At 42.5% G+C, this 24,992-nt stretch overlaps 1 protein-coding gene across 2 annotated transcripts in view; it reads left to right on the top strand.

The window, feature by feature from the left end:
* Positions 1–24,992, top strand: part of CYP2R1 (cytochrome P450 family 2 subfamily R member 1) — a 252,410-nt gene that overhangs the window by 92,237 nt on the left and 135,181 nt on the right. For both annotated transcript variants that reach the window (XM_078681021.1, XM_078681022.1), the window contains exon 2: positions 8,483–8,624. In XM_078681021.1, coding sequence (XP_078537147.1) covers positions 8,483–8,624 — 142 coding nt within the window. The remainder of the gene's footprint in view (positions 1–8,482; positions 8,625–24,992) is intronic.

Below are 24,992 nucleotides of genomic sequence, written 5' to 3'. Positions count from 1 at the left end.
ATCCATAGACATCCAATTCACCGTATAAGATCAGTATGTTTATCTATACGTGTGGGTTTGCTCTGGTACATTTAATATTTAACATTGAGAAATCCTTTGAGACTCCTTTTTCCAGTAATGAACATGTTTGAATAGTGAGAAAAAAGTTGTTAAAACGCAACTTGACCATCCCTTAAAATATTCTACATAAAGGATAGCATATTTAAGCAATTTGACGTCTTATACAGAAAAAAACTGGGAAGCAACCTTAGGATTTGCACAATATACATCGGGGAATCAGTGAGATTCACCGTCCCAAAATGGTGGCTGCAATTGCTCGACCGAATGGGGTCTATGTGGCAGTCCTATTTCGCGTTCGCAACGCGGCAAGGTTGGGTACTTAAACAGTGAGAAGAATCCGCTGTATGACTGCCACGGACATACAGAAGGACGAGGAGATTGTTAAATCCCGGTAAGCGTTTTGGAGTTAGGTCTGGATAAGGGAAAGTAGCGGCGATTAGTAAGCCCCGCACATGTTAAATTAGGTATGTGATGTAGAGAATGAACCGAGCATTTTTGGGAGGTAGCCTGTTTTTAGTACTTGAACCCGTATTTAGGAGACACGTAGAAAGGTGTGGGTAGAATATATATTTGTATGTTCTTGCATCCATTGGTGGTGTAGAACAAACGTGTCTGTTTGCCTTCCCGGTTCTGCAGGGCGTCTGGGTGTCTCGTATGAGGAGGTAGAATTAAAAAAGGAAAAGCAAAAAGAACCAGCAACAAAGGCACGGCTGAATACATCCACAATATAAGGTAACCTACTAACGATTGATGTGGGTGATATACAATGGATTAGGCAGAGAGCTGGGAGAAAATAATTTTAAATGAGTATCACGAACCAGCAGAATAATAGATGCCCATTTTTTCTCTTCAATAGAAATTAGCCAAAAAGAAAAGTTTATCTATTTGCCTTGTTTGGAGGTCGCTTACCACGATGCAGTGATCTCTTGTAAAAGTATCTATCTAGGAAGGTCCTTATATCCATTTTTGGGTTGAGCATCAAGTTTGAAGGATAATTATGAGACCCAGTATGAGATGCTCTGTGTTTGTATTTATTAATAATAGGAGCTATCCTGAGTGAAGCCCCTCTCAAGATTCTAGCCGGGAGATTTCTTCTCCGTACATACTCCATTCGCCCAGATCACGGTGGGTGGTTATTTCCATGAGTGCATTCACCCGAGTATAAATGATATCACAAGTGCACTTGCCAGAGCAATAATGATATTTTAATGGATGTAGATGAGTCTGGTTGATACTAGAGATGCTCAGGTAGAAAGAGAGTGTCTGTGGAGGATGGTCCCCACATTCTTTTAAATACATCAAGTGTGTTCATATTGAATAGTCGTAATTGTGACTATCAGAAGGACTAAACAAAGGGGTCCATAAGGATGATGTTCCTTTGAATGAACAAAAAGGGAACAAATATGGAGTATCCCTTGGAGGGGTGATCCCCGGAATGGGAGTGATGTGAGTCAGGAGTAGTGTGAGGTGTATAAAGCTCACCTGGAGTTATGTTCCCCCAGAATGGAAGTGTTGTGCGTCAGGAGGAGTGTGAGTTGTATAAAGCCAACATTCTATATGTATATGTTTATTTATTTTTTTAAATAGTTTTGAAGATGTTATACATTTATTTTTGATGTGGATGACAATACATATTAATATATATACATACATACATATATATATACATACTAGCAGCCCGTCCCGACGTTGTCGGGTATGAATTGCTGCCGGCCAGTAGTATATTGTTTTGTACGATTTCGTTTTGATAGGATTTCTTATCTGTGACAGGCCTGTGAAACGCTTCGATTCACAGTGCACTGCTGATGCACTTAAGAGTGCGCGTTCAGTAGTGTGTGAACTCGAGTTACCCTACTTTATTTTTCCTTGCAATATAATATAGCGCGAACTCGACAACATGGCATGAGCACAATTTACATTACAGAAGAACACATTCATTTGTGGTAGGCACGGGGAGACAAAGCGATTTGCCTGGAATCACAGGATGTTGAGCTGATGCCGAGATTCAAACGTAGCTCCCCAGCTCTAAAGTTCGCAATTCTAGAACTTGTGGCGGGAGGTGTGTCTAAAAGCGTATGTCGGTGCTGGCCATCAATGAGAGAGACCTGTGCATTTTTCAAATCGGTGGTGAAAAAATATGAGTATGTTGCTGGAGATGTGGGCCGCCATGCCACCAATGTACTTACCGGGGGAGGGTTAACACCCATTATTCCGCAACTTTCTTTCCGCATACCATCACTCCGCATACTTTCATTACGAAAGTACCATGACTCCGCAATGCCATTATAACGTATGGCATTACATTTTATATGCTTTACCACGCATACATTTACAACAAAAATCGTTGTAAATGCATGAATGGTAAAAGCATGGTTTTTTTTAATGTTTGGATAAGGTAAGTATGGTTATAGGGGTATATGTTTTGGGGTACTGAGGTATATGTTTTGGGGTGTTTGGGTATTTTAAGGGTTCAGATATAGTTTTGGGTTATGGGGTACAGGGGTAGTTTTAGGGTTTAGGGATATGTATGGGTTTTGGGGTACAAGGGTATTTTTAGGGTTCAGGGCTAGGTCTGGGTTTTGGGGTACAGGGGTATTTTTAGGGTTCAGGGCTAGGTTTGGGTTTTGGGGTGCAGGGGTATTTTAGGGTTCAGGGGTAGGTTTGGGTTTTGGGGTACAGGGGTATTTTTAGGGTTCAGGGGTAGGTTTGGGTTTTGGGGTACAGGGGTATTTTAAAGGTTCAGGGCTAGGTTTGGGTTTTGGGGTACAGGGGTATTTTAGGGTTCAGGGGTAGGTTTGGGTTTTGAGGTACAGGGGTCTTTTTAGGGTTCAGGGCTAGGTTTGGGTTTTGGGGTACAGGGGTATTTTTAGGGTTCTGGGGTAGGTTTGGGTTTTGAGGTACAGGGGTATTTATAGGGTTCAGGGCTAGGTTTGGATTTTGGGGTACAGGGGTATTTTTAGGGTTTAGGGATAGGTTTGGGTTTTGGGGTAGAGGGTATATTTATAGGGTTAAGATGGGTTCGTGTTTAAGGGTGTTGGGGTATTTTAAGGAGTAAGGGTGGGTTATGATTATGGGGTGCAGGGGTATTTAAGGTGAGCAGGGTGGACACCCGGAGCTGGAATGTACAGAACCTGGGGAAAAAAAATGAAATATTGGGCACAACGCTCGCTTTTTTCCCCGTAATCCCGTGCCCCGCACAAGCCCATGCCCTCAGCACACGCCCACAGCACACGATAAGAGACATGGCATTAAGGGCGGAACGTACCACGCGCCCCAGCATTTGTCACGCCCCCAGCACACGCCCACAGCACAACGCAGACACGCCCACAAGGGACTACTTTGCTGGCACGGTTCTTTTACCTTTTAAATGTATATGGTGGGCGTCTGCATAGCCTATGTCCTTCTGCTGCAACTGCCCTTTCCAACGCTGTATTGGGTGTTGTGATTGGTGCTGTGGTTCCTGAGATTACCCGCCTCAAAGGTTTGGGCTCTCTCTTTATTATATTAGTATAGATATATACATATATTCCCTTTTTTATACAGATTCAAAGTGCTCGGAGTTTTATATTGTCTGTGTAAAGCCTGAAGAAGGTGGTTGGATCTGTGGATACCACTGCAACGCGTTGCTTCTTGGTCGTTTTTTATAAAAAAATATTTTTTATGTTTAATCATGGTATTAAAACGTATTGCTCTATAGGATATTATCCTCAATCTTGATCGATTGCTGATTTTCATAACCAACGTGCACTTTGTTCTTTTTAGTGGTTCATACTATCTTATGAGTATCTGGAATGTATTGTGTTAACATTGTTTTTATATGTTAGAGCAGATTGCTCTATTTTATCCATTGATGAATAGTTTTTATGATGAATTTCTGAAAAATTAATGAATAACCATTGAAATATTTGAGAGATTGGCTCCTGACGTTTGAGTGAGTTGTAAGGATTTGGTGTGCTATCATTGTTTCCCAAAGGGATCAATTTGTTTAGACAAAAGTCTATCAGACCAGACATATCTTGTACTCCATTCATGTAGGATGTCTAGAAATCCTGCAAAAAGAAGCCAAATAGAAAGAAAAGAGTTACGGTTGGGTGTAGTTGGCATGGCTGCTTTTATTTATAGGAAAACGTCATTCAAGATTGCTGATTGCAACAGGTAAGCCAAAATAGGCACAGATTTTCATAAGTTCCATAAATTCTTCCTCTCTCAATGGACTGAAGGCGCAGATAGGTGCATCAAGGTTGGGCCTGATGGCGCTGTTTGAATGTGCCTGTGCAGGTTTACTCTATGCTTTTGTGCTGTGGTAGATGTGTAGGGCAATGGCTTTAGTAGCAGAGTGGTTTATTAGATGCTGCAGACAAGTTGAGTGAGTGATATCTGCATGGGTGGTCTTGGTATCCCGGAATGCTGCAATTTTGTGGTGCTCCCTGGAATAGCAGGATACTCTTGATTTAGCTTTAGTTTGGTTTCTGTAGCAGGCTCCTGCAGGTTGCACATGGCTCGGTAGCCATGGTGTACTCACTTGCTTGAACAACAGGTGGGTCTTCTCTTGCTTCTCCCAAGATTGGCACATGTTCTTTTCATTTGTATGGTTGGTTCACCTCATGTACAGTGTTGGAGATAGCAATAAAGGGATATTTTGTCTAAGACTTAATTGTCAAGTTCTCCTGTTTTCATCTGATTTATAATTCACAAAAAATATGGAATTTCTTTTTTCTTTTTTACTATTACTGCTTTCTTCAGGTTATATTGTTCTCATCTCGCCATTCATCAGTCACTACCACGAAGTAGCTTTTCTCCATAGCTCTCAGCAAGCCTTCTTTTGATGGTCTGATGATCATACTAACTATTTTCAATATAATATGGTAGGTGTTTCGCTCTGACCCACCAAAGAGCAAAAATTAAAAGATTTGCTGGAGCCTTCTTGTAGCATTTAATTGGGATTTTGAAGCTCAGTAAATTTGAGTTTCTGAGGTTCCACCCTTGTTCCTGTTTTCATGGTTATTCCCCATTACACACAGCTGACATAACTGGTATGTTGATTATGGAACAGCATTTCTAATGTAAACTGAGCATCGTTATTCATGTATCCACGTTGAGTTTGCTCTAGACATACTGGTACCCAAACGTTATCACTTATTTTGTACTTTGGCCAAATCACAGATGTTCCTTTTAAACTTAGAAACTTGTTCACTGTATGTTAATATTATGATTCGAGTAAATACTTGCTCTTCCTCCTCATCCAACACATTTCCATCCAACACTACTAATTTGCCCCTCACAATGGTTCTAGTTTTGATTGTGCATCTCCACGGATCTCAGGACAAATACTGATGTTATAAAAGCCAAAGTTAGTGAACTTAAAAAGTATGCCAATGTCAACACAATGAGACCAGTGCTGAACATTGAACACTCTGGAGTATATGTCAATCCTGATGCAGAAAGCACCCTGCAAGCTCTCCTTAAGGTATTCGAAGGTGGCAACACAACAGATGCCCTGGATACCGCGTGAGGCAACCTATTGTTTAAGGCAATGGACCCTGTCACACTTAAAACACATGAAAGATATGTCTTTTTAGCACGTCCTATAAGAAAAGGAATTTCCCAAGCCAGTTCAACATAGATTGTTGAGAATGGAATTGGCATCAAGACAGCATAGCCAAATATTTTAGTATGAGCATCCACTCATCTGCTTTTCTGTGCCAATATAAATTGCTTAATAGTAAATATTAATGTATACATTTGCCATTCACAACCATAATAATGTACTCTCTTTGGGGTGAGAGGATACAATTCTCCGTCTTCTTACACTTTTAATCTGAAAGTATTTCAGAAATTATGGATAGACAATTTGGACATGAATTGCATGGCTCCCGTATGGTCATTGTGAAACTGATACAATTGTGTTAGCTGTATTAAAAGCTCACATCCAACTCTAGAACAAACTGGGTTGTTGCAGCACATGAACTAGAACATGCTTCAACACAGTTCATCGGAGAGAAACCTAGCTTTCCAAATCTTAAACTATACACAACTTCATGTGACTCAGGATTTCATGGAGGGCTGAAGGAGTGTCATGGATTATTTATCAGAACTGCATTTTGAATATGGAAGCAATTGTATATTTGGTGTCTTGATGGCGTCTTTTATTATTTAGCAATATCTGTAAAGGACCTAGTAAACAACTGGTTTTGTGCATTATAAATTAAACAACCTACCACTGATAAGGCTGTTTTCTCTTCTTGATGTGGAGGATAACTCCTTATTTATTACACTGAACATCATCATGATAGGGGAAGAACATGGTAAGCATCCATTTAGGAAAGCATATCTTCTATTCGGACATATTAAAATAAATAGCAAAATCGATTTATTAAACAGAAAGTTGTCGACTAATTCCTAGAGAAGCTGAAGTGAAATTTCTGTCTTTCGTTTTTTCAGAAATTCTGCCAATTTTGAACCAACGGGTGTTCTCTTAAAGCAACGAATACCCGTATTTTCTGGCGTATAAGACGACTTTTTAACGCTTGAAAATCTTTTCAAAAGTTGGGGGTCGTCTTTTACGCCGGTGTCATTTAATAAGCAAGCGAATATAGCCCAAACCCTATATTTTAAAAGGAAAACTAGGGGGTCGTCTTATACGCCAGAAAATACGGTATGTGAGGTTTAAGTAGGGTTCAGGAAGTATTTGCTGCAAATTGCGTTTATATTTGCTGTAATATGTGATGGGCGTTTTAATAATCTTACTGGTGAAATGTTTTTTGATGTGTTAATTATTTGCTTTATAAACAGGTCGCTATTCGGTTACACTAGAAATCTACTGCAGAGATCGAATTTAGGTTTTGTGACTAAGGTTATTACAAATTGTCTTGATATTGAGAGGAGCAAACATTTCATTTAAAATGCTTGTCATTAATAATGAGTTAGAAGTTAAACAAGAGACTGAGGCACGGATCACTCCTAACAGAGTCAGTAGTCGTTGAAGCAAGCAAACGATGTAATACGTAAAATTTCTTTTAAATATGCCATATGTCACAATCTCGCGTTAGGTTTTGTGCCTATATTAATTGGACTCTAGTATTAATTAGGACGTGTATTACCAGCTAACTCAATAGGATGTAATTAAAGTTTTCAATTCACAGATGAAAAGATACTGTGTTTGGGGTTAAGGTTCATACATTAACAATTGTTAATTGAGGGCCACATGCATGAAAGGTAGGAATTGTGTTTCCTAAATTGCGATTTTTAAGAATTCGCAATTTAGGAATCGCAATTCCTTATGCATGTAGGAATCACAAAAAAATTAGTGATCCCTAAACATTCCTTATTTGTGACTGGCAAATTGCGAATCGCAAATAAGGAATTGCTTCCCATTCATTTCAATGGGAATTGCATGTGCAATTTGCGAGTACCAAATACGTACTTGCAAATTGTGCATGCAATTTCAAGGGTGCCAAAAGGACACCCTGAATCACCCCTGAAATTGCAATTTAAAAACATGTGGCACACACACATGCAGATAATCAATTGTAGAGGGAGAAGGAAAGCGTGATCCATTCAGCTTCCTTGTTTATCAGAATCAAATAATCAAAATGAGGATGGATCACTTGTCCTGCTTTAACCTGGGTATGCAGGTAGCGTACTGATATGTCCCAATTAAAAAACCCTCATGCACGTGTCAGATCTAAGGTGGGAGCGGTATAATCTTGATTCTCCGCTTCTTAGGCATGTGTGTGCATAATCATCAGGTTAGTGGTTATGCATCCTCCAGCCGGAGGGTTACCCCTGGTTACCGCAGTAGTGATCAGTGAAGGGTTGGGTATGTCAAGATGATTAAAATAGGCTCGTACAACCAGATAAGTGTATTTTAATAAGTCTGGGTTCGAGTCTTGTTTTAAAAAATAGAGGCGTGTGTACTGAGATGAATAAAGTATCTCACACACTCACACAAGGGCATGTATGTGTGCAACATAGAACTTTGAAAAATGCACTTTTCTGCATTTTTCAAAGTTCTTGCACATTACCTTCAACTTTGAGTTGATGGTAATTTGCGTTTCTTAAATGCGAAATCACAATTATTTTTATTGCATTGCATTTAGGGAAACACAATTTGCGATTCCCTAAATGCAATCGCAATTTAAGTAATCGCACAATTAGCGATTACTTAAATAGCGATGTTAGCATTTGGGATGATGCATCCCAAATGCAAAAATTGGGGTCACAAAGGGGCAGATTCTGCCCCTTTGCGACCACAATTTCTAATGATGCATGTGCCCCTGAATGTGTTACATCCTCTGTGATAATTCAAATTACTCACTCAACATTTCAATTATTTTTAAACTAAATTTGTTACACGTATGTCATGCTATTTTGGTAACTATCTTATGATCTTTTTTTCCTTTCCATGTTGTTTTTCTTATAGATTTTTAGTCTTGATCTTGGAGGCATTTCAACAGTTGTTTTAAATGGCTATGATGCCGTGAAGGAGTGCCTCGTTCGCCAAAGTGATGTCTTTGCAGACAGGCCTTCCCTTCCTTTGTTCAAAAAGCTGACGAAAATGGGAGGTATGTGATTCAGTGAAGTGTACTTTTACTTTAAAGTTATCAGTAGAGTTGGCAAATAATTGTTCACCTATTTATATATTATTTGTTTATATGTATGCATATTTATTTGAGCCCAGAAAAACTTGTAACAGATGAATGCTTCTGTTCCAAAGTTGCCATATTATATTTACGAAACGTGTTAGACTAAATAGTATATATTAAACATGCATATTTAACATGTAAGTAGTTTTTAAAACCTGTTGGGTGAATAACGGAGTTAGGCACAGGGGCATAGCTTAGTCAGTAAGACCGGAGGTGAGACATTCAGATTTTCCAACAATCACGCAGGCATATGACGTTAATCACTATATGAGAAGCAACGCATGAGGGGGGTTTGAGATCCAGTAGAAAGGGAAAGAAGTTCTTAAAGCATGATATTTTGTAAAAAAAAAATTATGTTTTTAAGACCTTCAAAAAAAGCGTGAGTATATTTTTGTCTGAGTGACTATTTAAAAATCCCAGGTGAAATCTGGCAGACACCTTACCATCTCCAACTGAAAACACCTGTACCCAACTATTTATTAAATAATACATTTATTGGGGGATAACAAAGTTACGTTTTTGGACGAAAAGTAATGCACACATTAAACAGATCCTATTCAAAATGATATTCAACAGCCCCCAGTAATGTTTCCTGGAAACAAAGCAATACCTTTCCATAACACTTTGTTGTAAAAGAAAACTCAACGCTCAGGGTAGCACATAGAACCCTAAAATGTGCGTGAAAAATAGCTGGTAAACATTCAAAACTAAACAAAGCATTTGCCTGTTCAGTTTACCAGAGCTTGCCCCTTGATCTGTTGAAACATGTAATGTTAAAATCCATCCCTTTTCTGATCATTTTAATACAGATTCGGTCTGTGCAAGTAAATGGAAGCAGGAACATGTGCTTAAAATGGAAATTTGCAGTTTACTCATAATGAGCAGGTGACAAGAACTTCCCCTTAGAGGAAGATAACAGTTACGACTAAACAGGAGTTGACTCTACTACTTTCTGAAATCCTCGCTTCATTGTGCCAACTTCAGTACACGGCTATGCTCTACTAGCATGATTCAATAGAAATGTGCAACGTACAACATGGAGTATCTGAGCTATAATTCGTCATCATATAAATCTTTATTTGTTTATTAATGCAACCATAATAGAGCATAAAATCATAAAAACACATACTTATAAAACAATAAATACAAGTACGCATTCATTCATGTACCAGCTTAAAAAGTTAAAAGGGCATGATAATGGCAACAGTACAATTCATGAAATAGTTTCATGTGCCACATCAGGGTTAATCAGGTCTAGATCATCTTGATCTCAAAGCAGCAAGTAGAAAGCATAACACAGCAATGAGAACATGCTTGTTCGGCAGTTGCTGCAGATACATAAGCATCGGATGAGTTTGTAAGAAGTTTAAAACTTTCGATAACCGGAGGATAAATCGCTTCCTAAGCAAGCAATTTACACAACAGCACAAAATGTAGGGTATCCTATGGAGACATATTGTCGCAGCCACAGGGCCCAAAAGTGCCTGAACGAGACCAACCACAAGAGGTTAAATCTGAATCATGTCACCACATATCTATCCCTCTCATTGGATAGAAGTGTAAGATATGGCTCCATACCCTCAATGTTTTTAATAACACATGCCCCCGTATCCTGGGTTTTGCAAGCTCTATGTGTCAGCGTTGTAATAAGGCACATTCAAAAAAAAAATCCCTTACCCTTTTAAGCTCCAGGGGGCACAGGAAGTGACAATTGTGGAATATTTCCACCATACACATGCTGTTAAAATCAGCCTTCACATAGGCAATCCAAGGGATTTTATGCATGTGATCAAGGGATAGACAGTCCGACAAAATCGATCTGTTTAACTGAGATCCCTCCCCGGTCCATATCTAGATCCAGCACAGCAAGGCCCTTAGAGTAATAATGTCACAAATGTAGCTAACGCCAAGCTCCTCATGAACAGAGAAGGCCGGGGTACTTTGTGGAACTGGCAGAATAAGTCTTAAAAACATATTTTCTGGAAGTTGAATCTTATTAGCCATTTTGTAACCCTTTACCTCACTGCCATATAACACCTTGGAGACACTCTTGGCCTGAAAAGGCTTGGCTGGAGTATCCAGTGACCACAAGCCCAACTTCTGGGCAAAGGTAACTACTGCCCGTGATCTTGATAAATCTTGTCCTCAGCTAGGGGATTCTAACTCATGTAGCGTCAAATAGCACCCCCAGGTAAGAGAAAGCTGGGACCTTAGCCAGGGTATGACTCCCACCTTGAATGTTTTGAACTGATGGACTGAGGATCAACTAGCAACACGTAAGATTTTGTGAAGTTGAACGCCAGGTCCAAACTGTCCATAAAGGAGACAGACTTAACCAACAAGGACTACAGGCCCACAACTGTGCAAGCATTGAACATGGCATTGTCGGCATACAACAAAACCAGCAGCAATCTCGTTCCCTCCCTGGGGCAGGCAGCCTGCACCGAAGAGAGGGCTTGTTTTAGTCAATTGACATAAAGGGTAAACAAAAAAGGTCCAAATATACAACCCTGACACACTGCCCTTGTGGTGCCCAAGTGTTTAGTGAGCTCCACCCCCTGTGAATACCTCACGCAGCAGAGGTGCTAGTATGTACATTCGATAAGAGGAGTACAATTTCCGGGTCACGCCCATCAAAAGGAGCAGATCCTATAACTTCTAACGGTTGACCCTATTGAATGCAGGCATGAGGTTCTTGAACGCCAGGTGAAGAGAACCAGGCTGGGCAATAGTATACTTATTTATAATTAAGTAAAGATGTAAGCATTGGTTGGTGGTCAATTTGCCCAGTTTGAAACCATATTGCACCTTTGAAAATATGTCTTTCGCATCTGCCCACAACAATATCCTATCTAGCCAAATCCTCCGAAGATCTTTCACCACTGCATCAATGAGTGAAATTGGGCAGTAGCACTGTGGGTTGCCTTGTTTCCCTTCTTAAAGATCAGGACAATCATAGCAGAGGACTATGAATGCGGGGCTCCCTCCCTCACTGCAGCATTTGGAGCCAGAGTCACAACTGCCTCGAGACCTCATTGTTATCCCTAAATAAATCAGGAGGTGTACCATCAGGACCTAGAACATTGTTACGCGATAAAGCCTGAATGCCCTGGAAAACTTCCTCAAGGCTAAAGAGCACATTAGCTCTCCCCAACACTATGCCAACCTGATCCTCCGCTCTTTCAGCAAACCCAAAGTTGTACCCACCCTTAAAATGATCCACCCACGGCTGCCCTAATATATGGTTACATAAATTGGGCCCTGAGAACTCAGCAAAACAAGGTTTGTTTATCACCCACCAAAAGAGGGCGCTATCTCTTGTTTTACTAGCTTGAGCTAGGTCCTCCCATGCAGACTTACGTGGATTATGCTTGCGATTGTTAAGGACCCTCTTGTATTCTTTCTGGCAATGCGCCACCATACTCCCTGTCTCTGGGAGACTGTTTACGAGAAGTCTCCAGAAGACTCTTGGAGCAATCTTGATCAAATCATTTAGGGATATCTGATCTGTATTTTAACGCTGGGACTGATAACATTGACAACTCCTTCTCTGCGATACATAGAAAATGCACTCAAGATTGCCCCTCCCGAGGCACTCGTATCCAAACAGGTAGATATCTCCTGCCGACACTCTTTAATTCCTTTGGATCTACATGTGACCACCTCAGCCGTCTGCCCTGATCCAAAAGGGTGAGTCCTCCTTGTATCTCTGCCAATGGCGTAACTCCTACCCCTTACTCTACCAATGACTAGTGACAAGGGGTTGTGGTCGCTGAAAGGACTATGAATTATGTTAAAATTTGAGATGAACAAAAAAAGGGGGCTGAGACAAAAATAAAATCTATTATGGATCCACAGCCCCTCCCTTTAAATGTGGGGAAATATGAGGTTTAGTCGAATTTACCAACTTCTCTAGGGCAAAAACCAAGTTATAAGCATATAAAAAGTGTTTAACTCGCTGCCTTCTGGTGTATTTGCCATATGGAGCCCATCTGCAATCATACATCTCGGTTTGGCATTATTTGAATCTAGGGTCTGATGCACAGATGGCAGTTAAAATCTCCTGCTAGCACTAGCTTCTTCCAACCCACACCGCACCCCTCCAAAGAGTTAATAGTAAAGCATAGATTGGGGAGGTTGGATGTCCCACAAGATCTTGATTTTGGATAGTAAAAGTTAATCAAGACAATATGTGTGGAACCAGAGGCATCCTGCTTATGGGCTGGAAACAAGTGAGAATCACACTTAAGGTCATTAATGTAACCACAAAGGTATAATGTCACTAAGATAATTACGCCCCCCTTAGCCATTCCCGATGCTGACTCCACCGCAGGGGAAAAATAGATTTTATGACCTTCAAGAAAGAAAAGATTACTAACTTCCCAGGATACCTGCAGATAAATCACATGAAATATCTTAACAAACTGCACCCACTTACTGTCATTAAACTTTGCAGATAAACCCGCAATATTCCAGGATAGCAGCCTCTGATCCTCCCAGTTACCGAATGGAATATTCAAGTGGGAATTATAAACACGGGCAATGAGAGGGATGTCTCTGGGAAATCGAATCAATCACAAGACTCGAGATTTCTCAGGGCCGCAAATCTGTTACCCAATAACAGGGTTGTGGGAGCAGGCAGGACCAGGGTAGGGCGACCATAATGAGCCGATCTACCCCGTACCTGGATCCATGAGTGCTCACACAATCTCAGGTTTATAAAATAAACACAGTGGAAGCACCAGATTGTCAGTCAATTTGGGTAATTTTTGTGAGCCGAATATGGTCAGAACATGTACAGCTATGGTTGGTGTGTTAAAATGAACTACCGCACAGCCCCCTGCCCCTGGTTTGTTAAAATTAACCACTACACAGTCCCCTGCCTTAGCATCTGGGCCCAACCAGCCTACCCTCCTAACCATGATAATTGAATCATAAATTGTAATACCTAGGTTAGATTGAGACTTAAACAAGTGCATCACCTTGTTCTTTAATTCCCCAAAGGTTTCTGGTGTAGCATTATTATCTGAGGGGACATTCCCTAAAATTACAACACATAGGGTCGCTTTAGGCGGCAATTTAATCACCATCCCAGGAGGGAAGACAAGCATTTGCAATGCAATAGGTCTCGCATTACTGAAAGTTTGAGCTATTGGCATTGCTAACAATAATGCAACTATTATTAGCAACACCAATAGCTCAAACTTTTAGTAATGCGAGACCTATTACATTGCAAATGCTTCTGTGATTCCTGTGATTCTGGGCAAATCACTTAATCTCCACATGCCTACCAAAAATGAATGTGTCCTTTTGTAATGTAACTGTTCCTCATGTAAAGAACCCCAGTACTTTCAGGTCGAGTTCGCGCTATATACAACTGCAAAAAGAAATACTTTTATATACACACTCCCTGGAGCTACATTTGGACATGCCGTTGCAGAGATGCCAATGTTTCTTCGAAGTCGTCGTGAACATAAACACTGCAGAAGGTAAAAGATAGCATTCCTCAGAACATATACAAAGCAGCTCAGACATACCATTTCGTACATTATCACGGAGCTCACAAAAGTACCAACCACAATAGAAAACGTTTAAATTCATACTGAAAAGAAATGCTCCTATTTAATTACTAAGTCACATACTTGTAGCATGTAGCTGCCGTCCTTTACACATACAGCTCGACATGGCTGCTGCCATCTCATGATGCTCCAGCTGGAATTGATTTAGGGGGACAGGATGGGGAGATTAAATGAAGTTGAATTCCCCCCCCACCTTTGAACGGAGCTCCGCTGATCGTTTGGCAAAGGAAAAAAATGCAGAGTCCGAGATGATGGTTAAAAAGGAGCCACCAGAGCAGTGCTCTTATTAAATAAGTTATTTAATTAGATGTGGCTGCCGCCCTGCCTGGAAACTCTTGCAGCTATTTAAATGTAGAGTCCAGGGTGAAAAGTGCTGTGGGGGCTGGCAGCTCAGGGGGTGGTATGGCGCACTATAAAGTGAGTTTAATGCGTTTCAGTATTTGCACGCGTTTTTTTTTTCTTCGTGCGTCATTTTCTCACTTGTAATTAAATTAATTGCTGTTTAAAGGGTAGCGTGTTACCAGTCACGTCTGCCGTGCGATTGATAGTGACCTGCAGTGAAGAACCCTGTTCCTCTTAATCCGCTCGTTTTTTCTTAATCACAATTCTCTCCAGTTGCTTTTATGGGAGTTCAGTGGGCAAGATGAAGCATTAGTTGATAAACTCCTATACAAGGGACACGTCCGCAAGGTCACTTGGCTAGCTAATTACGGAGCAAGTACAGCTACATCCACAATGGCCGTCATGCCTGTTTAGCTATTTTGTAGTATGGGGTCTGGTTTGTCAATTTACCCCTCCGCCTTCTCTTCAGAGTGGCAGGTGTGAGTAAGGCAGTGGTTTACGCATGCATGAACACAGGCAAAGCGGTAGCTGAAGCGAAGAGTGGCAAAAAACACTGTACATACCAGCGCGGTGGCGGAAGCGGTAGTAGCCGAGGTGACGGCTGGCAGCTCCGGGGTGGTATCGCGCACTATGAAAGTGCTTCTGCTGCGTTTCAGTATTTGCACTAATTTTTTTTTCTCCTTCGTGCGTCATTCTCTCACTTGTAATTAAATTAATTGCAGTTTAAAGGGTAGCGTGTAGAACTAGCAGACAGGAGATGTGCACGCGTATGGTGCGAGCAGGAGTTGTGATACCACCGCGAGCCCTACACATGCACATCTCCTGTCCTCTGAGTTGTCTTGTAAGTAATGCAGCTGACGTTAGCTTGCCACGCCCAGACAGGAGATGTGCATGCGTATGGTGCGAGCAGGAGTTGTTATAATGCCGCGAGCCAGCCGTACGCATGCACATCACCTGTCTTCCACACGCGTGCACACCTCCTGTTCCCATTCGGCCAAGAAACCAACAACAATAGATCTCGCCAAGGTGAGCAGCGCATGCGCTGCATTGCTAGACAAGACCTAATAATGAATGAATTGCTTCAGGGGGGTGTGGACCCGTGGGGGGGGAGGGTGGAACTTGGGTTTGCATGTTGGAGCAGTGAGGGCCGTCTAGGTGGCTGTAGGGGTAGAGGAACCAACTTCTTTGGGTTTGCTGCAGCACATTGAGACCGTGCTGAGCCAATGGTAATAGGCCCAACTCCAGGTGAAGGCCTCAGATCCTTATGTAGAGCAACTGAGGTTATGAGCTGAACCCCTAACTGCAGGACACTAGCTTTGATTGGTTCTAACCTTGAGGTGATTGAATCTAACTTTGTGTCCCAGTGCTGTTAAGGTCCCAAGGGTAAACATCCTGCGCTTGAACAGGTTGACCGACAGATTGGGAACAATATGGAGATAGCCCTGTCTGTACCCCCACAGTGACTAAGGCAGCTTCCTGTTGTGGGGCAACCGCCCACCTTCCACGCTTAAACCTAGGGCTAGTGGTGGGGCTTAAGTCAGTGTTCGTCCCGTGGGCACCACCCTCCGTAATGACACCCCCAGGTGTTAATGAAGAAACCTCCTGAGGCACAGCCTAAACGGCCCACGTGAGCGTAATGCTGGAAGGACACAAGGATCAATGGGTGTGGTGGGGACTTCAGCAAGACTACATACACAAAGCGCAGTAGAGGGAGCGTCCTCCCTAGTGAAGGATAGCCTTCTCTAGCTAGCTCAATCTCTTTGGACACCACACACACTGCCCGAGAGAGAAACACCTCCATAGGGAGCCGAGGAGCTCACTGGTGCGACTTAGGGATAGAAGTGGCCACTTTCCTTCTCCTCATCTTTAGGAAACCGAGCAAAAATGCAAGGTATCATAATAAACAGAAGGGCGGCGCTTTGCTGTGATGTAACTGTCGTCCCAGCAGGGAAAGGATATGGCTGTTCAATGATTAGAGTCTGGTAAAAATGTCTGTTAAACAGCTTATGGTCCTTGATTAGGGAAACACCATTCCTCCTGGATATTGTACGCGCTGCCAGTCAAAAAGAGGACTGCCACAAGGACAGAAGAGAAGCTGTCCACCTGCCCCCAAGGAAGGGATCAATTCGAGTGAGAATGGCAAAAGAAAGAAAGGGCCACAGACACAAGCAGACACAGGCACATCACCATAAGGGAAGGATATCCAGGTACCTAAAAGGCACCACCAAGTTGCATAAGTTCGGAATTCCGAATAATACTGCTCCGTCAAAACAAGGGGGTGGCCCTGCCCCATCTTTTCCTGGCGCTGATGGGCATAAGATGAGCACGCCCTTTTCCAGGGCGCCGCGGAAGTACAGTCTGCGCTATGTATCGCCACACAGGGAGAACAGCTGTAGGTATGCAAGTGTCCTCCTCCTGGCCACTGGTGCTTTTGGGACACGTAGTCCCCAAACCGGCTCCTTAAAACTAATTCATTGAAAATGTGTGTAAGTTTGCAACAGTGCTAACGCTTTAGTTCACAGTAGGACACCATCATGAAAGATTCATAAAATGTAACAGTGCACACACACATTTACATTTTCAATTCAAAGCATTAAGGCGCATATGCAATTTAAATTCACTTTATCAACTATATTTTAAATCCTCACTACAGCTACATATAACGTTTTGAAAAAAAAAACCGATATTTCTCTTAAAAGACATGTAAATGTGCAGTAACTCTAAGGCTTTAGTGGTCTTTAAACTAGTGCAAAAACGAAATTACAAATGAATAATAAAATGCTATTATGCACATTAAGGCATACATGTCATATCATAAAGGCACATTTGCAAGCAAATGCACTTTCTTTGGCCCGTTTTATTTCTTCAGCAATTCAATGGTGAATAACCACATTATTTCAGTTTCAATTTCTTTATTACAACTATCTTCACCATCCTCAACTGTACTCAGTGGATAAGCATTGGCAATGCCTTTATTATGCAGCTACGCTGGACGAAGCCCATAATCAATTTGATCAACACCAATAACATCGCAAGGATCAGAATAACTGCGATCATGATTTCAAAGATCTTTATTCCCCAGGCCACAAATAATCCTGACAACCAGGACCAGATGCCACTCAAGTTACAATTAAAGCAGTTTTGAATTTCATGAAGTTTCTTCTCACTATTCTTTATGTGATAACCAAGTGAGGCATTAGAGGGGTGCGGACAACACTACTAATAGACAGACCCGCCATTTGGCTGTGATGAGGTAATCGACCAAGGGAAATGGCATAATCTGCTTCTTCCACTATTTGAGTATTGTGTTTAATCTCTCGAATGACCTGCCCTACACCATGGTTAGGAAATAAAATAGAGAAGACTGTTTGTTTCAGGGATCTCGCAGCGGCCTATCTTCTTTGCTGAGAGTGAATTGCATAATGTTTGATAGCAGGGACAATATATACAGAGTAGCCGAATCCCAGCACACGCTTGAGGCAGCCAGGAGTAAGCTTTCAATCCACAGATGAAATGAATGCTTCCTTCTTGATGGCTTTGTTTGTGTAACACCAGACTAGTTTTAGGCCTGTATTAATAAGGATATATTTTGAAAGGTTAATTCTCAGCAACACTCCCACATTCACTTGGGTCTACAAAAAGGCTCCTGCTGCCTGCTTTGCAGTGCTAAGAGACCAACTCCCATTCTGACAAGCCCAGTTGAGTCTCATTTGGTCTGTAACAGGCAAGGAGATTGTTGTACTTTTTAAGCCCTTGGTAGGAACCCGGAAAGAGGCAGGTACATCCAGGCAGTCTGTACCCTTGATAAAACAGATGTTCGTTTTGTTTCTGGCAAGGGACACTCCCTGCAAAGACACCCTACCCGCACATCATCAGGCAAATGAGAGCAGATTCAGCAGGAAGAAAAGTTAATTGTGTGGCAATAGTTATTAATCAAATGTACATAAAATGTGTTCACATACAAAGAGCAGCAGCCCTGAACAAGGACAGGTTCAATACAGTTAGGCCCGAGTTAAGGCCTCATTCCACAGCAAAGATTCATCCCACCCAGAGCCAGAGACTTAAGCGCAATGGCAAAGATGGCAGGCCAGATCCACAGAGAGGTCCAGTAAGTAAATATAGCCACTTCGGGCAGAGTTGCTAACCATGAGGAGATACGAGTGCAGCATTGCATGGCTATGGAGTAGCAGACAAAGGTGGGCACTGGAGTTCTGGCGCACTAGAAAGTGGCAAGTTAGCAACAGGATCTTCTCCAGCAGAGGGCCTCAGCCTGGGTTTTGATGCAGGTATGGAAGCAGGCGCAGCATACTTGCTGTAGGGAGAATGGATCCACATTGCCAGACCACAACACTTAATCGCTGTGTTGGTGATAAAGAGGATTTGGAAGGGGCCACACATGCGAGGTTGCAGAGAGGACTTCCTCTGATAGACACGTATGGATACCCACTTGCTGGCCTGGAGGAGGCTTGATGGGCACTCTGCTAAAGTAGCTTGGGCAGGACAATAGAAATAGTGGGTTGTGCTGCACACAACATGCCATCTCTTCCACAACTCTTTATACAACTGTGCAACGTTTAGAAATAGAAATTGCGTGCAACCGCTCACCTTTTGCTGTCTCTGCACACTCCTTCGAGATTCCTTGCTCATTTCCGCTTGATCCTTTCTGGTTTCTCTCCTTCAGAGATCGTTCCTTGAACAGAGACATATCTTTATCAATGTCAATGTCAGAGGTTCTTGTATAGCGCAGCTTTTCACCGTGAGGTCTCAAGGCGCTTGCAGCATAAGAGACCAGAAAAGAGATGACAGAAGAGAAAAGGGGCTTACACAACACAGGGGGTCCTACTTGGGAAAAGCCAGGTTTTCAGTGCTTTACGGAATTTCTGGTGCTCCACGATGGAAAGGAGGTAAGAGGGCAGTTTATTCCAAAGTGTCGGGGCAAGGTAGGAAAAAGAGCGTTGGCCGTACCTGGAGGAGCGCACGCGGGGTTGGGTCAGCAAAAGCGTACTACTAGACCTTAAGGGCCTTTTTGTAACATACCAATTACGTTTTTTTTGGAGGTAGCGAGGCCCTTTGTTGTGCAGTGCATTATGGGCCAGGCTCAAGATCATAAATTGCCTTCTTTGCAGAATGGGAAGCCAGTGCAACTTTTCCAGACACGGCGAAGAAGCAGTTCTAGGCGGCATGTCCAGCACTAGTCTGGCCGCAGCTTTGCCAGTAGGTCCCCATTCAAGCCGTGGTACAGGGCGTTACCATAATCAAGATGACTAATGATAAGGCCCTGCACCAAAGGTTTTCTGGCCTTAATGGGGAGCCACCTGAAGATCTTTCTGAGGCGGCGCATTATTCCGTTGCAGGTACCCGTCACCCTGGCTACATGATTTTTCATAGACAGAGTGCTGTCAATAATGATTCCCAGGTTGCGGACCGCCGACTTGGGGGTCGGGCATACACCCAATTCAGCGGGCCACCACTCCCGGGTCCAGCACCTCTCTGCCTTGCCAAACAGGATAATTTCTGTCTTGCCCGCGTTTAGTTGGAGCTTATTTCCTCGCATCCAGCTGCTGATCTCAACACTAGTTTTTAAAACGAGTGCAGGTGTCAGTGGGATCTACACCGCACGTGATCAGCAGCTCGGTGTCATCAGCGTATGATACAGTTTCAAAGCCAAATGGTTTGATAATTTTAGCCATGGGAGTCAGGTATAGGTTGAAGAGCAACGGACTCAAAATCGACCCTTGAGGTACATCCACAGTCACAGGGCGACTGCAGGAGACCAGGGAGTCGACTCGAACGGTGGTAAGGCGGCCAGTAAGATAGTCCTCAATCCACCCCAGGGGCCCCCCTCTGACACCTATCTCCCACAGCCGATGTTTCTAAATGCCGTGGGAAATGGTGTCAAAAGTCGCGGAGAGGTCCAGGAGGATGAGGACAGCCGAGTCGCCCCTATCCACCGCGAGTCTGATATTATCCACTATCTCTACCACAGCCATCTCAGTACTGTGGGCGGCCCGAAAGCCAGACTGAGAGGGGTCAAGAGCACCACACGCTTCTATATAGGTCTCCAGCCGGTTGTTAACAGGAAGTTCCAACACTTTCCCAAAGAAAGGTAACAGCGATATCGGCCGATAGTGGGATGGTAGAGTCGGATCGTCCGAAGGTTTCTTCAGAATCAGCTTTACTTGAGCGTGCTTCCATTTGGAAGGGACATGCGCTTGCTCAAGCGAGGCATTAAATATGGCCGTAAGGGGTTCTGCTAGCAGGGGCATGATTTTCGTACAACGGCGGAGAGGGAACGGGTCCATAGGCGATCCTGATTTTATTTTACTAAGGCCTTTCAGGGTCTCCTCAACAGTGATGGGGGCAAATTCAGTCAGATGAAAGGCTTGGCTACAGACCCCCCCCCGGGAGACGGCGTCACCAGACTGCTGCGTAGCGGGGTTGATCCGGGTCTGAGATAGGGAAAGCAGTGTATATTATTTTAATTTTATTCTCAAAAAATGTAGCCATTGACTCAACCCATTCTTGAGATGGATTAAACAAAGACTGCTCAGCGCGAGGGGACGTAAATTCCTTCAATATCTTATATAGCTCCTTACTGGAACTCGCCGAGATGTTTATACGCTGCGTCAAGTAAGTCTTCTTTGCCATTTTTATATTTTTCATATAACAAAGATGGAGCATCTTATACTTTCAGAGAAGGTACGGGAAACAGTTCAATTTGGTCAACTTACATATCAGCATCAGCAGTGTATGACAGAGCAGCCTTTCCAGAAGCTGAATCATTGAGAGCATTCCCTTTGAAAACGTCATCATGATGATATTGGTGGGCAGTGTACTTGACTACTGCGATCTGTAGGGCTAACATCAAAACGTTTAGCAAATTCTACACATATTGACCATTCTTGATCAGGTTCCAACAGACTTCAGGAATAGCTTTTGCATCCAAAGGATCCCAAAATAATTTTTCACTCCAACAGCATACTTTGAGTCTGTGTACACGATTACAATCTTTTTCCCTGCCAAGCCGAGTTCATTAAACCACTGCAGATTTAATATTAAGCAATGAGCAGATTTTAACAATTTAATCTATAGTACAAACATCATATCCTTTAACCAAGATGCCTTCATCATTTTGGAAACATGAGCCATCAATAAAATACATCCCCAACAGATTATTTGATGAGGTGGAACTGAGTAAAAAGGAGTGTTTATTGTAAATGGTTCCAAAGGATATAGAGACAGGGTTTGAGATGTGGTGGGGAACACCTTGGTTAGAAGTACTGACTGAGTCTGTGGACAAACTCAAGAGAGGTAATGAAGGAACTCGGAGGTTTTCCAAATAGTGTTGCTAGCACCGGTGTCAATAAGACAAGTGGTGCATTTATCATGCAATCTACTTAGGAACCTTTTTTATTTACTGAGATTAGGGTATTTTGGCCCTTTTGGTCTGTCCTAGAACTCGGGACAAGCATTATGCATAACTTAGTGGAACCCAGGATGGTCTACAGGACCTGGTACATTTAACACAGCATTTAGACAATCTCTTTTCAATGCTCCAATTGACCACAAGCAAAACTGAATCCCCCAGTTCCCAGGGCCTCTCCTTGGCCCCTTCTGTTCTTCCTTCACCTCATGACTTTCTGCTGGCTCCCAGATTTTTTTTCCTTTTTTCAGGTAGTCCCCATTGCCCTCCCCTTATGTTCTTCTGCATGTTTCGCAACTTCCAAGATACAAATTCACCTTCTTTTGTTCCTTGAACGCTACACAATGGTTTGCAACTGTTGATTCTGCTTTTAGTTTGCCATCCAGTACATGTAGTCATTAACTCTTCACATTTGACAACAATCCCTACACAAAAACAGAACTTATAGCTTCCTGAGTTATTGCCATCAGATGGGCAGTGCCCGAATATCTCTCAAAAACATCCTTAAGCCTCTCTAGAGAATCTGCTGATGCCTCGTCCTTATTCTGTTTACAATTCGAGATCCTAGTCCAATCAATTTTCACTGGGCACACACATCCGCTACCACATTTATCTACGCATCTATGGCTGCATTCAAAGCCCCATTTTTTCTGGGGTCATGTCTCGGCCACATCGACTTTTCTACAAATCAATTGTTTATTTCACTTGGTACCACCAACCACAACATTTGATTCACATTCTCCCAATTTGGTTTATACGCTCCGTTCAAACATGCCGGTGAAAGTCGTCACAGAACTGGGTGGGATTTTATCAAATGTTAGAGAACTGTTTCTTAATACTCCTTAGGTCAGATGAGTTCCAAGGGACGTGGACAGCAATGCTACTCCAACTGTGGGGTAGTCCCTCAATGGAAGGCGGGTGTCCGGAGCAGGTGCAGAGGGGTCTTCATCATCACCATTCTTTAAATGAGGGTATGGGATCAAAGGGTTTATCTAGTGATTGTGGAGCTGCAGTCTTGGGGGTCTCTATTGCCAGGGGAGACTGAATGCACTCACTTGGTAGACCGAACCTCAGTAGTAGAGTCTATATCTTGAATGGTTACTAACACTGATCTACCCGGTTCTTTAGCTTCCTTATGCGTTACCTCCATGTGGTGTATCTGCAGATGGTCCTACATGCTCTACTCCATTTCCAGGTGTATCATTGCTGTACCACAGGCCTTATCAACTGACATGAGAAACATGTTAAATTATCCTTACTTTGACCTTCACTGTTTCTCACTTTGTGTTGTGGTTCAGTCATCTAGAGGAATAGGTAGGAAGGAGGTAGAGCAGAAGGAACACACAACTTAACACTGTTCTTAATGTGACTTATTTGGTATTCCAATTAGTCCTCTGTGTTTTTCATCTCACGGACTAGGATTCATTGTTAATTTACTTTAGCTACTCTCCAAGGAGATAGGGAGAGGGAAGGTATTGTGCACCCACACCTCCCCTTGTGTTTGGCTGGCCTTCGGTTGTGCACCTTTAGTGAAATTCCTATATTCCCAATAGGCTCTGCGCATTGGAATAACATAAACGATAGTTTAGACGTAGGACTGAGGTCGACTAGGTCTCTATTGAATATGTTAGACTTAATTATGGAATGCCAGCTAGGTCAGAGGTCACTAGAAACTTTCTCGAGTGAACAGGAAGGTGTTAACTTTCCTGAATAGACAAGAAGGGATTAGTTTCTGACAACCGCATAAACATGACAACTTTGCTCCCTCCAGAATAAGGAGTATATCTCCAGAGTCGCGGAAACAATAGATAGCTATCTCACTCAGTCAATCGTGCATGCTTAGTTTCACCAGGAATGCAGAGAAATAGAGAGACTGGCGTTTTCAATAAAAGTGGTTATTTATTGAGCAGTCTTCTTTCTCATCCAAGAGAAGTGAATTGCCACAATTGCAATACTTGTCATAAAGTAAAGTGCGTACAGTAAAAAGAGTATTATAAAATAATACTGTAAAAGCATTTATATGGTTTCTAAGCCATAAGATACTTAAAACGGATAAAATACATACAATGATAAAAGTTGACTAAACGTACTCAACTGGTGTTTCTAGAATACGCCTACCCCGGTGTACCTAACCTAAGCCTAGTACGTGGTAAGGAGTAAATGAGTTGTACTTTTAGTTAAGATAGTTTTTGCCAAGAATCTGAATCAAGAATTCTCTAAGGTTCTAATCAGCTCCGTACCTTGGTTATAGAATGAAGGAGGTCTTGTATCTCTCTCTCAGGACTCGATCTCCCCGCAACCCGCGAGGGTTACAGGGAAACACTGGAGCTGGATTTCTCGGCAGGAGAAAAGACAGCGTCTCTCTCAGTGCGTCAATGGGAGGGTCGGCATCCTTCGGCACTCGTTTCAGCAGGGCGTCGGGTAAGTAGATAGCCGATCTGCTCCAAACCACCGTGTGTTTTGCTAAGGCAGATGCTGGTATATTTATACCTGGAAGGTGCCGAGTTTGATGTAAGGTTGGACATAAGACGCCACTAAGAAAACGCAGTTCTTTCAGGACTCCAGGAGTTCTTGGACAAATCAAAACAGAAGCAGGGGGAATTCCCGGGCTGCTGGAGGCTTGGTTTGTTTTAAGAATGCATTGTACTTTCTAGGAGTCTATGGGAGTAGCCTTGCCATATTTGGACTGCATTGGCTATGACTAAATATGGATATGATTCTTATGCCTTTATAAGGATATGATTTGTTATAACCATATAAGGGCATAAATCGGGAATATTTAAATAGGGTCCTAGATACGTTCACAACACCCACTCCACGTATAATGTCCATCATGACTAAATACTAAGAAATATTAAACATATAACGATGCATGTGTTTTCCAGCCCACCCCAAAATACATAAAAATGCATTCGAAATGGTATGTACACGAAAAATGAGTAT

This window comes from Lissotriton helveticus, chromosome 3_1 (assembly GCF_964261635.1).
Source record: "Lissotriton helveticus chromosome 3_1, aLisHel1.1, whole genome shotgun sequence".
NCBI lineage: Eukaryota > Metazoa > Chordata > Amphibia > Caudata > Salamandridae > Lissotriton > Lissotriton helveticus.
The sequence above is the reverse complement of the archived record's forward strand: the minus strand, read 5'-3'. Positions and strand labels throughout refer to the sequence as shown.